The 22,580-nt window shown below is 49.1% G+C and overlaps 1 protein-coding gene across 1 annotated transcript in view; it reads left to right on the top strand.

Moving 5' to 3' along the window:
* LOC101343641 (IQ and AAA domain-containing protein 1) overlaps positions 1 to 22,580 on the top strand; it is a 64,809-nt gene that overhangs the window by 32,665 nt on the left and 9,564 nt on the right. The window contains exons 8-9 of the mRNA XM_023740861.1: positions 11,766 to 11,852; positions 20,907 to 21,084. Coding sequence (XP_023596629.1) covers positions 11,766 to 11,852; positions 20,907 to 21,084 — 265 coding nt within the window. The remainder of the gene's footprint in view (positions 1 to 11,765; positions 11,853 to 20,906; positions 21,085 to 22,580) is intronic.

The raw sequence follows: 22,580 nt of genomic DNA, 5'->3' as shown, positions 1-22,580 counted from the left end.
TTCTTCATATAGTCCAGCTTCTTGGATTATTTGCTCAGCATACAGATTGAATAGGTATGGTGAAAGGATACAACCTTGACGCATGCCTTTTCTGACTTTGAACCACGTAGTATTCTGTTTGAAAAACTACCTTTTGATCTAGGTACAGGTTCCTCACAAGCACAATTAAGTGTTCTGGAATTCCCATTCTTTGCAATGTTATCCATAATTTGTTATGATCCACACATAGTCAATAAAACACTGGCAAACATCTTTCTCATATTCTCTGCTTTCAGCCAGGATCCAGCTGAAATCAGCAATTTTATCACTGGTTCCAAGTCCTCTTCTGAATCTGGCTTGAATTTCTGGCAGTTCCCCATCGATACACTGCTGCAGCCGCTTTTGAATGATCTTCAGCAAAGTTTTACTAGCCTGTGACATTAATGATATTGTTCAATAATTTCCACATTCAGTGGGATCATCTTTCTTGGCAATAGGCATAAATATGAATCTCTTCTAGTCAGATGGCCAGGTAGCTGTCTTCCAAATTTCTTGTCATAGGCGAGTGAGCACTTCCAGTCCTGCATCTGTTTGTTGAGACATCTCAGTTGGTATTTTATCAGTTCCTGGAGCCTTGTTTTTCGCCAATGCCTTCAGTGCAGCTTGGACTTCTTCCTTCAGTACCATCGGTTCCTGATCATATGCTACCTCCTAAAAAGGTTGAATGTCAACCAATTCTTTTTGGTACAGTGACTCTGTGTATTCCTTCCATCTTCTTTTGATGCTTCCTACATCGTTTAATATGCGGAGTGGGAGTCTTTCAATTAAAAATGGTGCACAGTGAGGCCACAGTGTCCAGCGTGGCTGACAGAGGAGCTGTCGGCATCCAGAGAGGTGTTTGCTTTCAATTAACCAAAGGAAAGTAGGAGATTGTGCTTGTGCTGGTAAGTCAATGGCAGCTAGCTGCACCACATTAGAGTGTGATGTGAGCGTAGGGCCAGGGTCGGGCTAGCGTGCAGCAAAGTATGGATCTGTGGCACCTGATGGAGAAGGAGAAATAATGTAAGGGCCTGATTGCTTACCGTGTCTTTTTATAAAGAACTTCTATTACGGAATTAATCTTCACAGAGTAAAGAATCCAGCTGCTGTTAGGGAACTTTGTAATTTAACTTCTGGCAGGTGGCATTTGCTTCACATGTAATACCCTTCACAAGCGAAAACACGCTTGGGAAAAGGAGTCTCTGATTTGTTTCACAAGCATTATTTTTGGAGGATCCTTTATTTTACATATTTGTACATTATTATTGTTAGCTAACGCTTCTAATAGAATAACGATTTGAGGTTGGGGGAGGTGTTTCCTTTAAGAAACGTTTTTAATTTATCAGTGAACAACTATTATTTAAAATTCTTTCTTCTACTAAAGCAATACATAGAAAAGCATATCCATCTCTTTATGGAGGAAATACTAGAAATGTATTCCTCCAACCAAGTGAGAAACATTTTAAAAATATTAATAATCAGTTGCCATCGAGTGGATTCCAACTCACGGAGACCCCATGTGTGTCAGAGTAGAACTGTACCCCATAGGTCGATCACCAGGCCCTTCTTCTGAGGTGCATCTGGGTGGGTTTGAACCACCAACTTTTTGGTTAGTAGCCGAGCACTTAACTGTTTGCACCACCCAGGAGCTTAAATGATTGATACTTAATACATTTTTTTAATAAATTTTATTGTGCTTTAGGTAAAAGTTTACAGCTCGAGTTGGTTTCTTATTCAAAAATTGATACACACAGTGTTTTGTGACATCAGTTGCAATTCCCACAATGTGACAGCACTCTCTCCGTTTCCACCCTGGGTTCCCTGTGTCCATTTGTCTGGTTTTCCTGTCCCTTTCTCCCTTCTCTTTTTGCTTTTGAGCAGAAGTTGCTCATTTGGTCTCATATATTTGATTGAACTAAGAAGCACATTCCTCACATGTGTTATTGTTTGTTTTATAGGCCTATCTAATCTTTATCTGAAAGTAGGCTTGGGGAGTGGCTTCAGTTCTGAGTTAGCAGGGTGTCCAGGGGCCACAGTCTCGAGGGTTCCTCCAGTCTCTGTCAGACCAGTAAGTTTGGTCTTCGTGTGTGTGTGTGTGAATTTGAATTTTGTTCTACATTTTTCTCCCTCTCTGTCCGGGACCCTCTACTGTGATCCCTATCAAGTAGTCGGTGTTGGTAGCTGGGCACCATCTAGGTCTTCTGGGCTCAGGTTAGTGGAGGCTGTGGTTTATGTGGTCCATTAGTCCTTTGGGCTAATATTTTTCTTGTGTCTTTTGTTTTCTTCATTCTCCTTTGCTTTGGACAGGGTGGGACCGATAGATATATCTTAGATGGCTGCTTGCAAACTTTTAAGACCTCAGACGCTACTCGCCAAAGTCTGATATAGAACATTTTCTTTATGAACTATGTTATGCCAATTGACCTAGATGTCATGCCTCATGGTGACTCCAGGGCAAGGCTACTTCCGGGCCAGGGAAGGAGAAGGAACTAAAAGCTACCGAGTCCCCTCGGCCTGCGCCCACAGGATCCCACTTTCCTGAATCCCCATCTGTGGCATTCCCTCTTCCCTGTCAGAATGGCCCTGGGCCCCCAAATCTCCCACCAGAAGTCAAGGGCAGAGTCCAGATCAGAGAACTCTCTGGCCGCTTTGGGTCTTGGGAGAGATGGTCTCCATCCCCTCGGGCCCTCCTGTACTTCTTCGCCTCCCACAGTGATCTGACCCCTGAGGGCTAGAACAAGGCGCAGGAGATAATGGTGAAGAAGGCCGCCAGCCAGTGTCAGGTCTGGGCCATGTGGCTCCTCCTGACCCAGCACCCCTCCAGGGCTCCCTGCTGGACTTGCAGCCAACAGCCTGATGGCTGGACACCAGAGGACCCCACCCAGTTATCCATGGGGCTTCTACTCCTGATTAATCCAGGCAGAGACATTGCTGCTTCTGTGGATGATTACAAAAAAGAAAAGCAGACATCTTTAATAAACATGTTGGTCCCACCTGCATAAGGTGACATTCAGCATGGATGATACAAAGGCCTACACCTGGCCCCCAAACAAGACCAGCTCACTGAAGAGAGAGAGAGGGGAGCGGACTGAGCAGCTTCGGGGCAGTGTCGGGATGACACTGCAGCAGGAAGGGGCCGATGACCACACAGCCCACATGTGTCTGCTGTGAGGAGGCTACGTCACACCTTTGAAGCCCACCTGAGCGCCCTCGGAGCAGTCGGCTGGCTGAGGCCTCTCCCTTTTGACCTTCCTCTGGGCTGTGGGCGGGCGGTCTGCTCCTCACTGCGGAGGACTTAGTCAAACTAGGGAACCTGCCATAGTGTGTCAGCTTTGCCCAGGCTCCCCCGCGAGACGCTGCACCCCCAGCCCCTCCTGGGCCTCTCCTCTGCCTCAGTTTATCTTCTGTCCCTACCGGGCCGGCCCAGCGGGCTCCTGACCCTCTAGTCCTCTTCTGATCTCCCTTTGATGACCCCTAAAGGCGTACAGCAGCGGACTTCCAGTGAGGACTCGAAGGAGCTTCCACCATTACATAAAAAGCAACACAAGGAAGCTGAAACAAAAAGTCTAATTTCAAAGTAGCAGAAGTACAGACCAAAAAACCTCCCCATGTCAAGTGTTTCAGCAGAATACAGGTGACTAAGGTGCAGGGAAGTGAGCCCCCGGCCTGTAACTCAGACCCTCCAGCAGCTCCCCAGCAGGGCAGCACCTCCTGGAGCATCTCCGGCTCTCAGCAAGAAGCTACACACCCCGCGGGCGGGGACCACGCCTCAGCCCCCAGCCGTCCCTGCCTCTGCCAGGGAGCCTGACACCACACAGGGGCTCAGTCAACATGTGTGGAAGGAAGGAGTGAGTGAGGGGTGGTCCCTTCAGCTTGGTAGACTGAGACTCGGCAGCTGAGGACAGCAGCTTTTCTGTTGTCCTTGGTCCTCTATGGCAAGCCAGATAGTTCCCTCTCAACGAGGACTTCCAAAGCTCCAGGGAGAGCCTATTAGTAACGCAAACGCGCCAGAACACAAACAGCCGTTAATTGTTGAGCCGTTATATCCTCACCCAACCGGAAAACCGAACCACTTGCCGTGGAGTCGGCTCCAACTCACAGAGACCCCATGCGTGTCAGAGAAGAACTGTGCTCCATCAGGTTTTCAATGGCTGATTTTCCGGAAGTAGATCACCAGGGCTTTCTTCCGAGGTGCCTCTGGGTAGACTCGAACCTGCAACCTTCAGGTTAGCAGCCAAGCGCATTAACGGTTTGGCCCACCCAGGGCCTCCTATCCTAACCCAAGAGAATCTAATTCTGTGGGTGGATGTTGGACAGCATTTCTCTGGAGAATATAAAAGATCAAGCTCATCAGGCTTTAATTGTTTAATAGAGCTTCGCAGTATTTGAAAGAACACACGTTGGTGGAAATGGTCTTGATTTAATAGGGCTGAGGAGCCCTCTACTGGCAACTGCCATAAACTCTCCCAAATAACTTCTGTAAAGTACAATTATAAATTAATTACGTTTAATTGTCCATGACCTCAAACCATCTACGGGTAATTTAAACGAAGCCTTTTCATAGCTAAATGAAAATTAAAAGAGCAAGGAGTACCATTTTTCATTAACAAATTGGCTGAGTTTTTTACTGTTAGTACTTGTTAAGGCGCAGAGTGTGGACAGACAGGCCCACCCATTCATTGCTGGAGAGGGTGTGAACAGGTACCCCCTTTCGGGAGGGCAGTTTGACGACACCTGTGAAGATGTGAGGGTGACACAAACAGTGAAGCACTCGCCTACTAGCCAAAAGGTTGGTGGTTCAAGCCCACCCAGAGGCTCCTCAGGAGACAGGCCTGGTGATGTGCTTCTGAAAGATCACAGCCTTGAAAACCCTATGGAACCATTCTACTCCATAACACGTGGAGTTGCCATGAGTCGGAATCAACCTGACAACAAGTGACAACAAATGAAGATATCAAGAATGTCCAGGCCCCTCCACCTAGTTAGCTTCACTGCTGGGAATGATTCTACAGAAACAAGCAGGCGTGTACCCAAAGGTGCTCACTAAGAGCTGTTGGATTTAGTGCAAAGACGGAGCCCACTGAATGGATGGTTCAGTTATGGGACATGATGTTAAAACGATGTTGGAGGAGTCAATTTCATATGACGTGAACAAAGCAATATCTAAAGCAATGAATGTGCAACAGTCCCACCTCTGTAAACACGGAAGTTGGAGGAGCTGCAAAGACAGCAAGTGTGTGGCCATCCGCTCTAGGTGGTGGGGACAAAGGGTGTTGTTAACGTCAGTCCGTGTATTCTGAAATATTTAATAATGAATACTCTTTGGCAAAACCAGCAAGAAAACCACTCAGAAAAGGGAGGTGAGAATGGTTGCACAACTCAAAGAATGTAATGAATGTCATGGAAATGTGCAAGTGGAAACCTGAACTGTGTCTATTCTCAACAACAACAAAATAAAATAAATTGTTTAAAAGAAAAAACAAGAAAAGGTGTTTTCAGTGGGCAGGTTGTCGAACTCACCTGTCTGCCTCCTGCACCTGCAAACACCCCGTCCCACCTGCACACTCCCTGCAGGACCAGCCATCCAGCGTCCATCCGTGGTGCAAAGGAAACAAGCCCTTCCCTTCCCCAAGGCCGTCCTCTCCCGCCTCCCTGCCCCACCCCACCCCATCTCTAACCCCCTCCTGTGCACTGCCTCCTGTCCGTGTCTTACCAATACACCTGGCTGCCCTAGAAAGGCCTCAGAGATCTTTTTTTTTTTTAAATCATTTTTTTTTTTTATTGTACTTCAGGTGAAGGCTTACAGAACAAATAGTTTCTCATGAAACAGTAGTAAACATATTGTTTTATGACATTGGTTAGCAACCCCACAACATGTCAACCCTCTAACTTCTCAACCTTTTTTTTTTTTGATGAAAATACACATAGCCAAAGATACACTGTTTCGACAATTTCTACATACACAGTTCAGTGACATTGACTATGCTCTTCCAATTGTGCTGCTATTCTCACTTAAGATGAAGGCTTACAGAACAAAATAGTTTCTCATTTAACAGTTACTACAAATGTTGCCCTATGACAATGGTTAACAATCTCACAACACATGAACAATATCCTTACTCAACCTTGGGTTCCCTATCACCAGCTTCCTTGTCCCCTTCTGCCTTCTGGCCCTTGTCACTGGACTCCTGTACTTCGTTAGTCTCATTTGGTTTTACGGGGCTGTCCACTCCCAGGCTAAAAGGTGAACCTCAATGATAACTTCACCAGTGAGCTAAAGGGGTGTCTGGGAGCCATACTCTCGGGGTTTCTCCAGTCTCCTTTAAGGCCGCAGAGATCTTTGAGCCCCCAGCAGCTTGCACAATGCCTGGCACATCCGTGGTCCGCTATACATGTTTGTGGATGAGGGAAGCACAGCTCCCATGCCACATTCTGGGCCAAATATCATAAAGCAGGCTTTCAGCCACTGAAGATCACCAGCTTGCCCCCTTAGTCTTCTTTCCACCAAGTACAACAGCCTCAGTTCCTGCAGTCCTCCTGTGGAAGAGGCTGCCCCTGAGAGCTTTGGGATGCCATGCCTCCCTTCTCTGCCCGGAGCCAGTCACCATCTGTCACTGAGCTATCCCCAGAAGAAGGTCAGGAGGTCAGAGACCCCTGCACCAGGGGACAAGACAGTGATTATTGTCACGTTCTCCCTGCTGGAGTGAAAGGTGATAGAGGATGTCTTAGGCTGGCTTCTCTAGAGAAGAACAAAAACCAGTGCAGCAGATAAATAGAGAGAGAGATTTGTATCAAGGCAATGGCTCACACAGTTGTAGAAGCTGGCAAGTCTTAAGTCCGTGGGTCAGGCTGGAGGCTGGAGGCTTCTGCTGACTCACGTAGCTGCAGGGGCTGACAAACCTAAGATCAGCAGGTCAGGCAGCAGGCTGCTGGCTCACAGGCTGCAGAGGCTGATGAATCCCAAGATCAGCCGCAGGTAAGCTGCTAGCTCAAGTCCCAGGAACTGAAGGTCAGATGAACTGGAGCCTGCTGCAGTGTCCAGGGTGAGTCAAAGCCAGTGAGTTTGCCAGAAAGTCTACATATATTGGATGCAGGCCACACTCCCAAGGAAACTCCCTTTGAACTGACTGGCTGCTCATAGCAGATCTCATCAGGGAAGTGATTACATCGTTACGTAACTGCCAGACTACATCCTAACTGCCGAACCACTGAGAATCGTGGCTCAGCCAAGCTGCCACACAGCCTTAACAATCACAGAGGATGACACAGGGCAAGGCTAAAGAGATGGACCGGAAGAGGGAAACTCCTGTCTGGTGGTGACTCGCGGTGTGACGCCTGGTTGAAAACACACACCTGGGTGTGTGAGAGACAGAAACCAAACCCAAACCCACTGCAGTCGAGTCTATTCCAACTCATGGTGACCCCACGTATTACAGAATAGAACTGCCCCATAGGATTTTCTTGGCTGTGATCTTTGCAGAAGCAGGTTGTCAGGCCTTTCTTCTGTGGTGCCACTGGGTGGTTCCAATTGCCAACCTTTAGGCTAACAGCCAAGTGCAAACTGTTTGCACCACCAGAGACCTTGTGTCTGACAGACCCAGGTCTGGATCCAGCCTCCACCACTTCTTTTGTGACGCCAGGCAGGTTACCTAGCCCTCTCTCTGCTCAGTTTCCTCATCTGTAAAAGGGGGCTAACACTTGGCACAGCACGTGTGTACAATTAACATGAGCTACTTGTGAGCACAGAAGTGATAAGATGGATATCAAAGCTCTTTGCCAATGAATGCTAGTTGTATTGTTATATTGTTGACGAATACTCTTGGCAAATGTATCCGTTTCAGTTGATAACACTGAGGCCTTCCAAACTACGTCACCCCCAAAGAAAAGGTCCTCCGCACAGCCCGGGCTGCCCCCAAAGCAGGTAAACATCCTGGGAAAGGAATTCCTTCCCAGGTGTGTGTTAAAAAATAAAGGAAGTGTGGAATTCCCCCACTCATTCTGAAAAAGCATGAGTACAAGGAACAATCATTAACTTTCACATTCAGTGGAATTGTGTGGCCACGTTTCCAAAACAATCTTAAATCAGGTGGAACAAATAAGACTGTTAGTTTCAAAATTATCTTAAGTTAGTGAGACTTGTATCACTCACGTCTATCTATGTGCTTACTTTGTTAAAAGCAGAACAAAAAGAGGAGCACTCCGATACTTGGCATTCATGCCTATAATTCCCATTAAGGAACGCTGGATTGGGAGAACGGGGCTCACAAAGAGTAACTATGGAAAATCCATTGTTCGCCAAATGGGCATGGAGAGGAATTATCGCGCATGGGAAAGCTCACGGTTACCTAAGACAAGAGACAATTGTTTATGGGAAAATTGTTTTCCCATTGGCTTTAGTTTCCAACACTAAGGTTTTCAAGAGGGACTGAAAGAGTAAGGCTTTTGCCTTTTTTTATTATAAATTATCTTTTTTCTAAGAGCTTAAAATCTTTTCCATGTACTGTCTCATTTTCTTAGTCACTCTTGGGGCTAAAAAAATGGAAGCTTTTGACTTAAAGTAGTTTTTAGTGGAACAACGGTTCTTTAGTGCTTGCCCTTCTCGGGCAAGTTAGGCAGACACCCCGACCGCAGTACACGGGCCATATACTGGAAAGAAAACTAAGAAGCCAAGAGACTGGAAGGATTGTTGGAGTTGAAAGAGTTGAGGAGGTGGAATGGACAAACTCTAGGATTGTTAGATGTAAGGGATGAGGCAAGGGTAGTTACCCAAGTCTCTGGCTTGGGAAATGGTACTAAGGGGTCACACAGGGAGCGTGGGTAAGAAACAGGTCTGTGGGATGGAGGGAGATTAGTTTAGCTTTGGCTGTCTGGAGTTTGGGGGCTTCCAGGGAGGCAGGTGCCATGTAGGGGTGTGAAGCTCTGGGGAGGATGTGGCCTGGAGCTCCAGCCGTGGGCTTAGACATCATCAACAGATAGGAGGTTATGGAAGCCACCGGAGTGCATGTGATCACTCTCCAGACTGCACTGGAGGAGTGGATGCAGTGAAACCAGGACAGAGTCCTAGGGAACCCAACATCAAGGCCAAGGTTAGTGTATCTAAGCCAGTACATGGTGAGAATCCACTGAGGTGGTGGCTCCCGACCCTGGCTGTGCACTGGGACCCAGCTGGGAGCTTTAACAACTCTCAGCACCCAGGCAGAACCCCAGTTACCCCACAATCTCCGGGGATGGACCTGGTATCATATTTTCAAAGCTCCCCAGGTGATTCTAATGAGAACCACTGACTTGTTCAAAAAAGAGAAGGCTGTACCCTTCATCCAGGATGTCCTCCACCTACTCCTCACTTGCCACCCCTGTCCCCACAGAGTGACCCCTTGCCTCCAAAGTCCAGAGCACATATCATCTCCAATAGCACCTGGTACTGAGTCACCCTCTGGCTGGGTGCCATTTCGCATGGCTTCCCAACTGGGGGTGCACACAGCTCAGGGAGGACCCACACCCTGTCCCTTTTCCCAGCCTCACTGTCTAGCAGAGAGCTGGACACCCAGCAAGTGGTCACTGCTGGCTGGCTCAGGGAGGACTGGGGAGATCTGGCCCCGAAGGCCCATGCTCCTGCCTGCGTCTATTCCTAAGTTTCTCTCCTGCCTGGTCCTGTTGGATTTCTCAAGAGCTCGGAATTTCACACTTGGCCCTTCTGCATAGAATCAGGATTTTTAAGCTGGAAAAAGACTTAATACATTGCTTTGACATACCAGAGAGTTGATTTTTATTTAAATCAAGCCCAGAGGTGGGCTTTTGTCAAAGCTAAGAGGGTTGATTTTATTAACTAAAAATCATGAATGGGGAGGGTGGGGAGATGACTGAGAGCATGTTTGGTCTGTCTGACAGATGTGATTGTTCGGGGCAGAGCGGCAGGGCCTGCTGCTAATATGCCATGATGAGCTGTCGTTCTGGCTAGGTTTTTAAATAAAATAGCTTCATGATTCCAGAAACAAGGTATTGTAACTAATAATCTATACCTTGATTTTAGATTTGAGAAAACAAGGTCTTTATGGACAACAAAAATTGTTTTAAGCGAACAGCCAGATTGAATACACGATGATCTTTTTCTCTAATGTTCTAAAACTAGCGAAGAGTCATTATCTATTCAGATTCTGGTGCCAAAACTACACTCACATGTCAGGGCCAAAATAAAGTGCCCACGAATGCAGGCCACCCCCAAATTCAGCAGAGCTGGGGGTAGAGGCCTGGTGCTCAGCCTGATGTAGGAAAGAGCCTTTGGGGCCAGAAGATCTTGGTGTCTGAGTTGATCTCGACTCAGCCACTCATTCATCTCTCAGGGACTTAGCATTTCCACCTCTAAACAGGGTCACCGAGGCCCACCCCTCCTATCTGTGGTGAAGAGTAAATGATACAGCATTTGTATGTGGCCTTGTGGTTCCAACACAGACCCCACAGCCATCAGCCTGGGCTAGAATCCTGGTTCTGCCACTTTCTAGCTGTGTGACCTCGGGCAGGTCACTTAACATCTCTGAGTCTCAGTTTTCCCATCTGTAAACAGGGATAACAGTTCCTGCCTCACAGGCTGCAGTGAGGATTAGTCACAGCGTCATGCGTGAATCCTTCAGGCTCAGGAAGTATTTGCCCTGCGCTGGCTCTTACTGAGCATGATGCTGCGTGGGACTTGGGTGGATGGATGCCTGACGCCTGGCGGCTCCTTAACTGCTTGGTGCTCGTATTGTCCTCACATCGCCTGCCTCGGTGGCTGAGATGGAAACGTGGGCCTCTGAGGTCTGAAGCACTGCGGCTCTGGGTCTGAAGAAGAAAAACGATGGAACAGCGCTCAGCCAGTGCTGCTTTCTCTCCGCCCACCTTCGCGTGCTGGGGCTGTGAATGCTACCAGCCTCGGTGCTGTACCAGCCAAGGATCAAGTTCAACCAGGGCCCACTTTTGCCTTTGAACTTTGGTAATCAGCTTTAGAGCCCTGCCATCATACCGGGGAGACAGAGGGAGCGGCTGCAGTATCCCTGGACATGTTGCCACCGCATGTTGAAAGGCTGTCAGTTTAAAATCACGCCTGCTGCCTTCACGATGTTTTAAGAAATACAAAAATAGGCATACATAACACTCCACTCACTGTGGCTGCGCAGCCTTTTATCTGTCACCATTTCACACAAAGCACAGGTTGTTGCAAAAATGCCTGCACTCCACTGCCGTGGGGTGCTTTGAAGAGATTGTCGAACGTGCGCGATGAGCCACGGGTGTGCCAAGGCTTGTGACCACCTTCTAGCCAGAGCCTGGGCCACAAAGGCACCGCCAGACCCAGAAGGACAAACAGCATCGCCGGGCCCTGTAACTAGCGGTTTTCCTCTTGGCTGGCAAGCTTGAATAGACCTGCGAACCCCAAGTAGACTGTAATTAAAACTCCTGGCCCAGTTCCCTTCGTTTTCACTTATTTCAAGCCAACTGAGGGGTGCCTTGGGGTGCCAGAGCGGAGTGTGCCAACTCCATGTACCTGCTGGCCACAGGGCCCTAGAGTGGGCGGGGTCGTGGCTGCGCCCACGTGCCCAGAAGGAGGTACATCCGGTGGGGCACGTTGCGTGCCCCGTGTCGGCAGGAGGCACTGCTCTGGCAGCTGTCACCAGCGTCCTGGGGAGCCACCAGATGTCAGAGCCCGCGGAGGGATCAGATGTGTGCCCAAGAGCAAAATGGTGTTTTCAAGCGAGTCTCTCCTTTCTCCTTCATAGGTGGCTCGGCAGCTCCAGCCGTCTGTGGTGTGGATTGGGGAAACAGAAAAAACCTTCTACAAAAAAGTGCCCAGCAATGAAAAGAAGGTGAGAGCGTCCCCACCGTTTAATTCGGCCTTTTCCTTCCTCCTCGTTGGGCCCCTGACCCGGCCCCTGATGGGGGACCACCTCTGCTTTTTGAGGCGCTCTTGCAATTTCAAAGGAGGACGGAAACGCACGGGCTTTAAACGTCCCACGTTGCTCTCTCGGGGCTCCAGGACTCGCGCGTGTGAAAGGACCCAGTGGCCCAATTTTATGAGGCATAATCTATAAGAAAATGAAAGAAGGTGTGGAAGAGGGGGAGAGGGGACTTTAAACCCAAACATATGACTCAGAGGTAAGCAATGATTTAGAGAGCTCTCTCTAAATGGCACACAGAGGGGTTATTATTAGGATTTCCTATCGTTCATAATAATTAATAGCAAAGGTCTGAAATTTGTGAACAAAGGCCATCCGCAGACCTGCTAAGTGGCCCGCGTTTGGGGCCCCCCCGGGGGGCTCTCTCAATTGCTTCCTTCCTCCTTTTCTTTCCTCTCAATGGCCCCCTCCCTTACACTTCCCCCCACAAATCGCCAGCAAATTTCCCACGAGTTAAAAAAAATTTGCAGATACACATGCTTGTTATTCCACATCAATTTGCACAAGAGCAAATAGTGGTTAACTGAATTTCTGATTAAATTCATAAGCGTTTTAATCACTTTTGATCCTTATGTATTATACATCATTTTTAGCAGGTAGAGATGATTTGGGTAAAGAATGGGAGCGCAATCTTTTCTTCCCCAAATGAGCCTTGATTGCCCTGCCATTTCAGAGACGGTTAGGAGGACTCATTTATTATTTCATCTGGGACTCTGGTAGTTAGCTCCCTCTGCTGGCTAAACTCCTACACTGAAAAAAAAAAAAAAAAAGTTCTCTTATTTGCAAAATTGATAGCGGAGATTCCTATGACAGAGACCATAAATCTAAAGAGCAGTGCAGGGCAGTGTTTAACCCAAGGTGTCAGGAACCTGCAGCTGACAGAAGCTTTGTCTCCTGGAGGGGCAGGGGCTACTCTGTCTGACTGGACATCAGCCTAGGTCGTGGGGGACTCCTGCCTGGAACCCAGATATGTGGGTCCCAGGCCTGCTCTGCTGTTCACCTCACAGCTGTGTGTCCTAGAGCAAGCAGCTGAACCTCTCTGAGCCTCTGCTTCCTTCACTGTCGAGTGAAAGGGCTGACAGGAAGGTTATTCAAACCCCTTACAGCTGGGATACACGCTGAGGTCACAAAGCCTTCTATCCCGTGATCCTTTGAGCTGTCGGCTTGCCATCAGTCATTACAGCCCTCCACTCACCTGCACACCTGAGTCCATGGAGAGTAAAAGGAATATGACACGTTCGTTGATGAGAAGCCAGAGACTCAATGGGAAGGGCTGGGAGGGGGCTTTGAGGGGGGGCTGAAGGCAGGAATGAAGTATGGGCTCAGGAGACACAGCACAGGAATCCTTGGGTGGTGCCAGGGGTTAACGTGTTTGGCTGCTAACAGAAGGGTTGGAGGTTCAGTCCAGCCAGAGGCACCTTGGAAGAAAGTCCTGGCTATCTACTTCCAAAAAATCAGCATTAAAAACCCTGTGGAGCACAGTTCTACTCTGACACTTACAGGGTCGCCATGAGTTGGGATCGGTTCATTGGCAACTGGATTTTTAGACACAGCACATAGAGGGAGGGACTGTGCAGGGCAGGAGGGAGGTGACAGGGATGAAGACGGAGCTGGAAACCCCGCGGCCTCCCCGACCCCGCCTGTGTTACTGACACGGAGATTGTCTGATTGCCCCGAACACAGTCATGGGTTCGTTTCATTCTGGTAGAAAATGAAGTTCTTTGCGACGGCAGTCTTTGCTGTGGACAGTCGGACGTCTCTTCTGTTTACTTCTGTATTAGAAGAGTCTGCAGGCGGAGGGGCATTACAGTGAAGAGCACAAATCACCGCCTGTTGACAAGCGGAGGGTCCCTGGATGCCAGATCACCCACAAGGCCAGCCCCGGGGCCTGAGCCATCCCGGGCACAGACGGAGCTGAAAGAGGCTGCACACCCCCGCCCCAGCGGTCCTGGCCCCCAGCTCCAGCACCGAGACCCTCGCCCCAGCGGTCCTGGCCCCCAGCTCCAGCACCCAGACCCTCGTCCCAGCGGTCCCGGCCCCCAGCTCCAGCACCCAGACCCTCGCCCCAGCGGTCCCGGCCCCCAGCTCCAGCACCCAGACCACCCGCCTCCACCCTGACCCAGCCTCTGTCCCAAAGGCGCCCAGATCTTAAAGGTGCTGGCTCAGAGAAGGTCTGTCTGCAGAGACACCTGGGGCGTTCCATCGGCTCCAGCCAGAGTACAAACAGATGCACTGGACTGAGGGGTCCCAGGAAGCCCTGAAGTAAAATCTCATCCACAGGGACTGAGGCCACCCTCCCACCTCGTCCCTCGGCTGTGGCCACTCTGCTGGTAAAGTACATGGTGGTCACACAGCCGTCAGCAGCAAGGCCATGGAGAAGGGCAGGCTTGGCGAGGCGAGCTGTGCCCAGGAACACGAGGCCTCTGGGCTCTGGGAAGGCGAGGAGGCCCTGGGGGTAGCGGCACGCACTGAACGCCTTCCCTCACCAGGCAGCCTTGGGGGGTGGAGGGGCACTGTGCCCCCTGCTTACAGAAGAGGACCAAGGCTCCCACAGGCCCACAGCTGGGTGGCCTCGGAGCTGACCTTCAGAGTCAGGTCGCCCGACAGCCCAGGCCTCCAGGACGCAGGGAGACACTGAACGCAAACCACGGCCTCCAGCTACCCGCAGGCCAGCCCGTTGGGGGCACTTAGAGTCCACCCGCACCCACAGCCAACCCTTCCCTGCCTCTGGTCCGCTCCAGGCCGACCCGGACAACTGCACTTGGGGACCTCTCGACTTCTCTGGAATCTCCATCCTCCCTACCACACTCCTCCTCCCCACGGTCCTTCACAACCTCCAGTCACCACGACCGCCCCCCGCCCCACACACACACACAAGAAGCCCTTGCAGCCCTAGGATTTCAGGATGGTCCAAGCTCTAGGCCCCTGTCCCTTCCAGGCCCCGTCCCTGCCACTTCAACAGCATCCCCTGCCCCTGGCAGACGCCGGCCCTGCCCCAGGCCTCTCCCCCTCCTAGGAGCGGTGGGTGCAGTGGGTCAGCTGTTTGTGCGCAAGGCGCAGGCAGTAAAGAGTGAGGCTCCACCGTCCGTGCCTGCATTTTCTGCACCATTACCCTTCGTTACTTTGTCTAGCGGGAGCCTTCCCTGACATCACAATGGCGCCTCCGCCAGGGAATTGCTTGCTTTGTTGAAGCTGGCAGCTGCGGTTGTTTCGTGGCGCTGACTGCAGAAAAGCAAACTGAAATTGCTGTGTGGATGCTAGCCACTAATTTGAAATGGCCAGCGATAATACAGTTGTGCGGGGCTGGCAGGCCCAGCGGCTGGTTCCCAGGTGATGGTGGGGATGTTCGCAGGCGTGATCGATGAGTTTGGGGCTCATGCATGCATAATGAGCGTCTCTGAACTGGAACGGGGTGGCCCGAGTGCAGGGGCTATGGGTTGAATGAACTCACCTTTCATTTCCGTCCCCTCCTAGTGGGACTCTACCATGTTGCTCTGGACGAAGCCCAGGATCAACATTCATTATCCAAATAGATTCATTGAGTCCAGGTGTCCCTGCCTTTCCAGGACACGCAGGTTGGAGTACCATCTCCTGCCCCAGGAAGGGCAGGGCAGCACCGCTGTTACCATGGTAACTGGTCTGCTGGGGAAGGTCCCGGACTATGCAAGATGGCCCTCTGCCCCCATGGAGTCGCAGTCTCCAGCCTCACAGGGACCCTCCTTCACACCCTACACGTCGCAGCCACACACACCACCACCCCCCACCGCCTTGCCCTCTGCCAGGCTTCTTGAAAGACCAGTCCACTCTCACCATCCCCACTCCCGCTTCAGCCCACCACCATCCGCTTGCCGCCCTCACCGTGCCCTATAAATTGCTCTCTCAGAGTTCTTCTTGGACTTCGATTTTGCCGGTGAATGCTTCGGCCTGCTTTCTCTCCCTTTCTGCTGCATTCAGCATGCTTCAAGTCTACCATTGCTTAAAAGTCTCCCCTCCGGCTTCCATGACAGCGCTCTCCTGGGTCCACTCACACCCGCCGGCAGCTCCTGCTATTTCTCCTCTGTGTTCTTCTATTATTGTAGCTGCCATCAAGTCGGCCCGAACTCGTGGCAACCCCGTGCACGACGGCATCAAGCCGTTGTGAGCCACAGGGTTTTCATTGACTGATTTTCAGAAGTAAATCGCCAGGCCTTTCTTCTTCGTCTTATTTTGGACTCTCCCCTGAAACTGGCTCGGTGTCACATACATCCCCCTCCCCTTGCCTGTGTCTGTGCTCCCTGAGGTTCCCGCCTGGCTGTTTCTTTCCTCTTCCCCTACCCTCCGTGGGCACCGTCTCCTGCACCAGTGGCAGCTGAGCTCCATCCCCGGCCTACGCCTCGGGTGCACTTGGAATCCCCCACCGGACACCACCCCACAGTGCCTCAAACTCAGCCCGGCCCAACCCAGCTCTCCTCTCCTCGCCCCTTGCTGCCCACCACCCCAAAGTGCTTCTCCTCCTGCATTTTCAAAGGACTGTTTAAAATGTTTTTAATATAACCACCTTTCCGCCACCTTTTGTGAAAAGGCTTTGGATTCATCCTGGTGAAATAAACCCCAAGTGTGGCAAATATTCTAAGCCTCACCTAAGCGCTGTGGACTGCTTCCCGGCACAGGTGTAGACTCCTTCCAAAGTCTTAGCAGAGAGCTTTTCCGGTGTGGCGCGGGGCCCAGAGGCGACTCGTTAGAACTGAGTGTCACAGACATCATCCAGTACAATGGAAGTTGATGGGGGCTTTTTACACAGTGGTTTTGAGCGCTATTGGCAGTTTTGCTAGTTTCCTCCAAATTGCAAAGCCCCTGTTTGTTTGTTTTTTGTTTTTTGACTGTCCTGTTTAAAAACCTTACTCCTCAACAGAGCAGCCCCAAAACCTGCTGCCGTCGAGTCAGTTCCGACTCATAGCGACCCTATAGGACAGAGAAGAACTGCCCCATAGGGTTTCCAAGGCTGTAATCTTTACGGAAGCAGACTGCCACATCTTTCTCCTGCAGAGAGGCTGGTGGGTTCGAACCGCCAACCTTTCAGTTAGCAGTCGAGCACTTTACACACTGCGCCACCAGTGATCCTTCCACAGAGCTGACCCCATGTCGATGTCTCATCTGGACTTGTATTTCAGAATAAAACGCCAATGATCATTTATTGAGCACTTACTCTTTGCCAGGCAGACACATCACATCGTGTAATCCTCACAGCACCCCAGTGAGGTAGTCCTAGCATTGTCTCCATTTTATAAATGCAGGGACTAAGGTTCAGAGAAATTGAGTAAGCTGCCTGAGGCCACATAGGAGTTCAGAGCAGAGCCAAGACTGGAATCAAATCACTGTGAGAGTCCCCATCTCTTTCTCTTCTGTGAGTTACGTTACAAACAATCCCCTCTAAACTCAATCCAACAACATATAAAAAGGATTAGAAGCCATGACCAAATGGAATTTATCCCAGGAATGCAAGATTGGTTTACCCTCTGAAAATCGATTAATGTAATACATTGTATTAACAGAATAAAGGACAGATGCCACATAATCATCTCAATAAATGCAGAAAAGGCATTTGACAAAACTCAACACCCTTTCATGATTAAAAAAAAAAAAATCCACAAAGTAGGAATAAACCTGATAAAGTACATTTATGAACAACCCACAGCTGGCATCATACTCAATGGTGAAAGACTGAAGCTTTTCCCCTAAGGTTAGGAACAAGAGAAGGATTTCTGCTCTTACCACTTCTATTCAACAGTGTACTGGACATTCTAGCCAGCGCAATTATGCAAGAAAAAGAAATAAAAGGCATCCGGACTGGAAAGGAAGAAGCAAAACTATCTATTTGCAGATGGTGTCATCTTATATATAAAAAATCCTAAGAAATATACTAAAAAACTATTTGGACCAATAAACAAGTTCAGCAAGGTTGCAGATTTCAAGATCACTATTTTAAGAATCAGTAGTATTTCTATACAGAAGCAACGAACAATTCAAAAATTAAATTAAGAACACAGTCTCACTTATAGTAGCGTCAAAAAAAATCAATAAAATACTTAAGAATAAATTTAACCAAAGAAGTGTAAGACTTATACATTGAAAACTAGGAAACATGGTTGAAAGAACTGAAAGCAGACCTAAAGAAGTGGAAAGACACCCCAAGTTCCTGGATCAGAAGAGTTAATATTGTTAAGATGGTGATACTCCCCAAACGGACCTACAGATTCAATGTAATCTCCATCAAAATTCCAGCTGGCTTCTTTGTATAAATTGACAAGCTGTTCCTAATTTTCATATTGAAATTCAAGGGACCCAGAAGAGCCTAAACAACCTTGAAAAAAATGAACAAAGTTGGAAGACTCACACTTCCCGGTTTCAAAACTGTCTACAAAATCCCAGCAATGAAAGCAGTGTGGTGCTGGCATTTGCTGTTGTTGTGTTGTGCCATGGAGTTGATTCCAACTCATAACGACCCTATAGGATAGACATACAGATCAAGGGAATATCATTGAGAGTCCATAAATAAACTCATGGTCAATTGATTTTTGACAAAGATGACAAGATCATTCATTGAGAAAGAATAATCTTTTCAACAAATAGTGCTGAGCCCACTGGATATCCACCGTAAAAGAATGAAATTGGACTCCTACCTCACACCATGCACAAAAAATCAACTCAAAATGTATCAAAGACCTAAAAGTAACAGCTAAAATAAAAAGATTAAACATAGTTACCATATAATCCTGCAATTCTGTATAAATATCCAAGAAAAATGAAAACACATGTCCACACAAAAACCTGTACATGAATGTTCATAACAGTACTATTCATAATAGCCAAAAAGTGGAAACGGCCCTAATGTTCATCAACTGACAAATGGGTAAATGTGTTCTATCCCTACCGTGGTTATCATTCAACAATAAAATGGAATGAAGTCCTGATACATGTTACAACATGGATGAGCCTTGAAAGTGTTACACTAATGGAAGAAGCCAGTCACATTGATATGAAATATCCAGAATAGGTAATTCCACAGAGACGAAAAGAAGATTAGTGGTTGCCTAGGGCTTCAAGGGGATGAGTGGAGGGAAATTGAAGTGGCTGCTAATGGTACCAGTGGTTACACATGTGTATGGATATACTCAAAGCCACTGAATTATGCATTTTATATTGGTGAATTTTATGGTATATGGTCCCTGGGTGACCCAAAAGATTTGCACTTGACTACTAACTGAGATGGACCCATAGTGGCACAGTGGTTAAAGAGCTTGCCTGCTAACCAGAAAGTCAGCAGTTCGAATCCACCAGCCACTCCTTGGAAACCCTATGGGGCAGTTCTCCTCTGTCCTATAGGCTTGTACTATAAGTCAGAATTAACTCAACAGTAACAAGTTTTTTTTTTTTTTTTTTTTTTTGGTATGTGAATTATATCTCAATAAATCTGTTTTATATATCAGCTTCCTCACATGTGTATGTATGTATATGTATATGTGTATATATACATATATATAAATACACATATACACACACATATATATATGTATGTGTGTATGAATGTATGTATATGTCCCTTTTTGCCGTCCTTACTTGGGGTACATTCTTATCCAGGAGGGAGATTTGGGGGCAGGAAGCCCCCTCCTGATCATAGTCTCCTCTCCACCCCTCCCATCTCTCTCCACTCTGCTGTCTGCTCTCTGCTCCAGGGAGCCCCAGGTCCCAGAACACCACCTGCTTCTCCCTCCCTGTGCACTGCAGCTTAGCCAGCCCCAGTCCTGACCCCCCAACTCCAGGGCCAGAGTCTGTGAGAGACTCTGTCAATTAAAGGGCCTCCCCAGGATCCCATGCACATGCTTCACCCTGTTCCAGAGGCCCCACAAATCACTATCAGTTCTCACTCACCCCTGCCCCCAGGCTGTGGCCCCAGTGCCCGCTGTTATCCACTGTTATTCCTGAGGGTGGACTTTCTCAAACGCCCACTTCCTTCTCTAGATGACAGCAGCCCTCTTCCTGTGTGAAGGACACCCCCACACTCGGGCCTGCAGGGTGCAAAGGCCGAACAACAGGTGCCCCCCTTGCTAAAGGGTATTGCACAGAGTGGCCCATGCCAGCACCAGGAGAGAGCATTTTTTAATACTCCAGGCTCGATGTTCTGCACTCAACTTGTCCCTGAGCCAAATGGGAGCAAAAATGGCCCAGAGTGAGCTGGGACGTCTCTCTGGAGGCTCTCCATCACCACCAGTGCTCCGTCCCATGCTTCCTGCTCATGCTCTCTGCCCGCTGAGGTGGGCTCCAAGCCACTGCATTGCCCCTGGCAGCGTGGCAAAATCCGACTCCCACAGACCAGAAGCCATCCCACCTGGGGTCGGAACAGAGCACTCCGGTGCGTCTTTCTCCTCTCCCTCATTAGAGTAGAGGTCATTCTAAAAGAACACAGGTTCACACTCTCTCAGCTCTCCTTCAGAGGATGAGTCTCACAACCTTACATGACCGGGTATTTTTTGGACGTGAGGTCCTCATTGTTACAGCTGTGAGCCAAGGAAGCCTTCAGGTGGCCTTCACAACAATCCAGAGGGAACTAGAAGCACCACAGGCTAATTATAAGTCCCCAGCTAGCTTCCTTCCGCTTGGAAGTCCAACGCTGTTTCCCGTTCTTGGGGACAAGGTGCTAGAATGTTCCATCAGGTGCTTCCTGCCTTCCCACTTTCCAAGTCTGAATACTGGGAGGTGGGGGAGGGAAGGAATGCCAGCCGTTGAAGTCACCCAGGTGAATGAGGAATGAGCCCGAAATGGCCAGCTCGTCCCCGGATGTGTCTCAGGACAAACCTTCAGAAATCGTGTTCCTCAGAGCTTTGCAATCACTGCCTTCTAAGAGCACATATCCTTTATCTCTTGGTTCTTTTTTCCATATGTGAGCTAGCTTTGTTTTTTGTGCTTTTTTCTGTCCCTTTCTCCCAGATGGAACCTAAACGCCTGAAAAAACAGCTCCCCAGAATCCTGAAACTCCTGAAACCGGACGATCGGGTCCTGATCGTGGGGACAACGCAGCGGCCTTTTGATGCAGAGCTTCAATCTTTTTGCAAAGTTTACCAAAAAATTATTTTGGTTCCTAGACCAGACTATGCCTCCAGATACGGCAAGTACCTCAGGTCCTTTCTGGGTGCGGTAACTGAGGCTGGGCCACCTGCGGTTTGCTGGCAGTTGTGTGAAGCCAGTGGGGCGGGGGGCGCCCAGAATCCAGTGGTCATGAGCAGGTGAGTTAAGTAGAGCCTGTGCGCTGGAGGCCATCGGTGCCTGGACTAGCAGCAAAACACAGGGCTGTGAACTTGAAATGGTGGAGGCAGTGGTGGCTTCAAGCTAGAACTCTTGCCTCCCGTGCAGGAGAGCTAGGTTCAATTCCCGGCCAATGCATCTCATGTGCAGCCACCACCCCTCTGTCAGGGGAGGCTTGCATGTTGCTATGATGTTAAACAGGTTTCAGCAGAGCTTCCAGACTAAGATAGACTAGGAAGAAAGGCCTTGCAGTCTCTCTTCTGAAAATCAGCCAATGAAAACTCTATGGATCACAACAGTCCAGTCACGAGGACGGTGCAGGACCAGGAGGCATTTCCTTGCATGGGCATGGGGTCGCAAAGAGGTGGGGACAAACTGGATGGGCAGCTAACAACAACAGAGTGAAATGATACATCGTCGTTCTGTTGTGAACGTGTTTCACTTTACCAAAGACAAAAGGAACCTGGACAGGAATTATTGTTCACGGCCCTGAAGGTGACAGAAACTCACTTGGTGCTAATTTTTCTTTTGACGGTAGATTTGAATCCCTCAGCTGGTCTTGCACATGGTAGGGGGGATCTTTCTCATAGAGCACCATTTCTTTTCACCAGGTTGGTGTTTTTTTTTTGGTTGATTAGTTGCTTGCATGTTTTCTAGTCTCAAAACATTGGTAGAACGTTGACATTTCTTTCCACCACTTTTGGTTTTATTCAGTCTTTAAATATTAGTCCAGTAGCATGTTGACTTGTTTAAAATGAACATGAAACACAAGAGCTTGCGTCTCCAATTCTTTCTTCCTGGATAGACAAGTTCAAAATGCACTTCTTTTGATACATCTTTTTAAATGAAAATAGTACAAAAAATGTGACCCTCAGAGGCAGTGCAGTGGAATTGGGAAGAGAGCTGGTCAGAATCCTGGCTCTGCCACCTGATAGCTGTATGAGCCCGACAAGTCATTCAGCCTTTGGAGGCTCTGTTTTCTCATCTGTAAAATAGGACAAGTGTGTCCTTCACAAGGTGTTGTGAAGATATAACAAGGCTCCTTATATGAGGTGGCAGGCAGACCCCCCAGCCCCATCTGGACTCCCAGGAGAGGGTGGGTGATGGTGGTGGTTTGGTGGAGGGAGAGGAGGTGGGGGGAGTGCAGGGAGAGTTGATGGTGGTGGTGGATGGAGAGGTGGTGATGGTGGTGGAGGGAGAGGAGGTGGTGATGATGGTGGAGGGAGAGGAGGTGGTGGTGGTGGAAGGAGAGGAGGTGGTGGTGGTGGTGGAGGGAGAGGAGGTGGTGGTGGTGGAGGGAGAGGAGGTGGTGGTGGAGGGAGAGAAGGTGGTGGTGGTGGTGGAGGGAGAGGAGGTGGT

The sequence above is a fragment of the Trichechus manatus genome, unplaced genomic scaffold (genome assembly GCF_000243295.1).
Source record: "Trichechus manatus latirostris isolate Lorelei unplaced genomic scaffold, TriManLat1.0 scaffold00165, whole genome shotgun sequence".
Taxonomy (NCBI): domain Eukaryota; kingdom Metazoa; phylum Chordata; class Mammalia; order Sirenia; family Trichechidae; genus Trichechus; species Trichechus manatus.
Note: the sequence above shows the minus strand (reverse complement) of the source record. Positions and strands in the feature narration are given on the sequence as shown.